The 3,997-nt window shown below is 19.2% G+C and overlaps 1 protein-coding gene across 1 annotated transcript, besides 7 other annotated features; it reads left to right on the top strand.

Annotated features, from left to right (window-relative positions):
* Positions 1 to 52: 52 nt before the first annotated feature.
* Positions 53 to 541: a repeat region.
* Positions 542 to 596: a sequence feature (AT_rich).
* Positions 597 to 634: 38 nt separating this feature from the next.
* Positions 635 to 1,311, top strand: EDI_170580 (HD domain-containing protein, putative; the record flags this gene model as incomplete). Its single annotated transcript, XM_001735177.1, has 2 exons — positions 635 to 1,038; positions 1,098 to 1,311. 2 exons carry the CDS (start codon positions 635 to 637, stop codon positions 1,309 to 1,311), a joined length of 618 nt encoding a protein of 205 aa, XP_001735229.1.
* Positions 1,044 to 1,096: a sequence feature (AT_rich).
* A 72-nt stretch (positions 1,312 to 1,383) lies between the features above and the next one.
* Positions 1,384 to 2,298: a repeat region.
* Positions 2,299 to 2,309: 11 nt separating this feature from the next.
* Positions 2,310 to 3,017: a repeat region.
* Positions 3,005 to 3,554: a repeat region.
* A 15-nt stretch (positions 3,555 to 3,569) lies between these two features.
* Positions 3,570 to 3,631: a microsatellite.
* The last annotated feature ends 366 nt before the right edge of the window (positions 3,632 to 3,997 follow it).

Raw genomic sequence — 3,997 nt, 5'->3', positions numbered from 1 at the left:
TTCAATCAACACAAATAATAATCACTGATATTCTTACCATATTAATTAGATTACATATTAATCAATATGGTAAGAATATCAGTGATTATTATTTGTGTTGATTGAATATCATTGATAATAAAAGTGTAGTTATTTATAATGGTGATAGTATTATTTATTTGTTAGAATACATGTATATCTGTTAATATACATATTGTCAATGAAAAACTATATTTGTTATGATTGATGATAAAATGAAAATTAATCATAATAATATAATGATAATGATATATTCTTCTTAAAATATAAAAGTAAAGACGAATTTTAATACTCATTAAAATCAGATAATAACTTAGATGATGAATATTTAAATCAAAGATATCTGAAATACTTTGTTGTACAATAAATAAATGAAGGAATGAAATTTTCACAATTCAACAACTAAAATCAAAGAATAAACTATAGATAATGAAAATACAATGTTAAAAGAAAATGAATAATCTGCACTGAAGAATGAACAATAGAAAATATAACTATTAACATTTAATTAACTTATTTTTATTAAAATATATTTTTTGATTTTATTTATATATAAAAAACATAAAAAATTAAAAATACAAGAACTTATAAAATCATTTATAATTTCTTTTTTGAAATGAATTTAGATTTTGATTTTTTCTTGTCTGTATTAGAATTTGCTACACACAAACACCGATTTCAACTTAGAAAAGATGGCGCGTCCTATATTGAACATCCAATTAAAGTATGTAAAATATTAAAAGATGCAGGTATTAATGATATTGAGATATTGAGTGGTGCATTATTACATGATACTGTAGAAGACACAAACACCACATTTGAAGAATTAGAAGAACATTTTGGTAAACAAATTACTCAATATGTACGTGAGGTAACAGATGATAAAAAACTTGATAAAGTAACAAGAAAAAAATTACAAATTGAGCATAGTGGAACAATTTCTTATGGTGGCAAAATGATTAAATATGCAGATAAAATACAAAACATGGGATCAATTATTTCTACTGTGCCATGCCCATTGTTTGTTTTATTCTTTATTAATTAAAACAAAATTAAATAAATTTAAATTAATAAATAAGTAAACCATACGAAGTAGCTCAAGGGTATATGGTTTGGGGGAAAAAAGTAAGTGAAGCATTTAGAGGAATTAATAGTATATTGGACAAACAATTTGATGAAATTTTAAAGGGGAATATAACAGATGATAATGGAAAAATTTATCCTGCTTTACCAGAAGGAAATCTAGACGAATTTTTACTTCATTATTACGATTTAATTCATGACCAAAAATAATTCATATTTTCTTATGTTAAAAAAAGGAATTTTGAATTATAAACAATTTTTTCTATGTTGATTTTATTTTGTTCCTTTTATCAATTCAGAATTACATTATATTTTGTTGTAATGCTTATTGAGTAATGTAATAGAATCTTGTAAAGAAAATCAAACAACAAACAGATATTCATGTTCAAAGAAAAGAAAGAACTTCAATAATAATAAAATGAATAATTATGATAAAAGAAATAACAAGAAAATAGTGAATAGAAAAAGAAGAATACAAATAAAAACAAATAAAAATAATGTAAATATAATGATAATAAACATTATATAATAAGAAATCTAAATTATTAACAACAAATGAAATTAAAATAAAAATTAAAAGAATAACAAGAAAATGGGAGAAAAGAGAATAATCAGAAATACTTAAAAAGTATGAAAGTAAAGAAATTGTATAATATTATCCAAGAAGTATTCAATAAGAAAGAAGAAAATAATAAAGAAAAACAAAGAAGAATTCAAATAAAAAACAAAATAAATGATGAATATATTAAAATAAATGAAAAATGAATCAAAAACAAAAATCGAATCAAAGAAATGAAATAAAACTGCAATAATAATAAATTTAAAATAAAATAAATAAAAAACACAAGATAAAGAAGAATATAACAAATAATAAATTAACACTTCAAAATAAAATCAATGAAATAGAAGAAACTATTAAATAATTTCAATCAAAAAAGAATGAAGAAGAACGAACTATTTCAAATGAAATGATTCAAAAAGCACGAGAAACAGTCAGGAAGATTGAAGAAGAAATAAAAAAGATGAAAATACAAATAAACAATATTCAAACTACATATAATGAAATAAGAAAACTCTAAATTAAAATAATAAAATATTTCATTTCAATGAAAAATAAATGAATATAAAATATAAATATCACAGAAATATGAATTAAGATGAATTCATCATTCTCCTGGTTAATTATGAGAAATTAAATATTGTTGTTGTGTTGAAGATGAATATAAGAAATAAATAAAATAAAATCATTGAATATCAAAAAAGTTGAATTGAAAATTATGAGATTACAGAAAAAATAAAAGAAGAATTAAATAATACACAAAGAGAAAATGAAGAACAAAATCAATTAATATCAAATCATCATCATTTTATTGTTTATTTTTTTTTATTTCAGAAATTGAGAAGAAGAAAATAATGACATTATTGATAAATAAACAACAAATATTGAGAACATAATCATCATCATTGACATTACAAATGATCAAAACTACAATTATGAAAAAGACAATTCTGGAGATATAAGAAGAAGAGAGTAAAACACTGAATATCAAAAAAAAACAAGAAATAATAATCAAACAATAATAAAATAAAACACAATAAATTAATCAAATAAAATTTTAATTGATTTGTTGTATTGTTTTGAATTAATTTGTTAAATAAGAAATTAAATAAGAAATTAAGAAATGAACAAATAGAAAATATAATAAAAATAATAAATATTAATATAAATAATGATAAAGAATATATTAATAATATTAAATTATCACATAAAATAAAATAAATAACTAAAATATATATTAAAATGAAAATGAACTCAATCATAGAAATTAGAGTATAATTCATTAATAAAAAACATTAATATGAAAAATAACATTATTGATATTGATAATGAATATCTTAATTTTATCATTATCAAGAGAATATATTCTTAATATATTTAATGAATAATTAAATTTCAATGAATTTATCAAATTAAATATAGTAAAATGAAGAATAATATTAATCAATAAATGAGATGATATGAATAATGTTATTAATTATCATTATATCATTATATGAATGTAATTATGAAAATATTTATAACATCATTAAAATATAATAATCATAATATAATTAATAATCATAATGAATCATTTAAAATTAATAAAAATCAAATATAATATAAATTATAATATCTTGATGATAAATAATAAATAAATAATTATATATTAAATCAACAAAAAGAAGATAAATACAAAATATATAGAATCATATTATGATATCAATAAATCATATAAATCAATGAATCATGAATAAATAATATAAATATTAAAATAATTTAATATAGAATGAATCAACATAAATAATATATAAAATATAATGAATAAAATGAATATAATCATATGATATAAATATAATGAATATAATGAATATATTAAAATGATTAATTTTACTTATGATTCATTATCAACTCTGGTGTTCTATAACTTAATTAAGTAAAAATGAATAATAAAAAGAAGAATAAAAGAATAAAATGAAATAATATAAATTATTATTCATCAAATCAACAGATGATATTATCCCTATTATTGTTTCTTTGTGTGTTTGCTGACAAATATTATGTTGTTGATGATTTCCATTCGTTCACTTATTTCCCGATCAACAAATGCACTTACTATGATGGAAATTATTATGAGTATTTGTTTAATGAACCAGCATTAGTATTATCCATTGCCACTTATGCCGATAAATTATGCACTATCCAAATAGAAAACAAACACAAAACAATTGATTTAAATCAAATCACTGATTCATTTAACAACTCCCTTCAATACATTCATATCCCATCATCTGAATGTACTGCTGATTTTAAATTAGAAAGAATAACAGGATATACAGTAACTGTATTAAGAATTAT

This window comes from Entamoeba dispar, genomic scaffold (genome assembly GCF_000209125.1).
Source record: "Entamoeba dispar SAW760 scf_1105229458965 genomic scaffold, whole genome shotgun sequence".
Taxonomy (NCBI): Eukaryota; Evosea; order Mastigamoebida; family Endamoebidae; genus Entamoeba; species Entamoeba dispar.
This window is presented reverse-complemented; position numbering and strand designations above follow the sequence as displayed.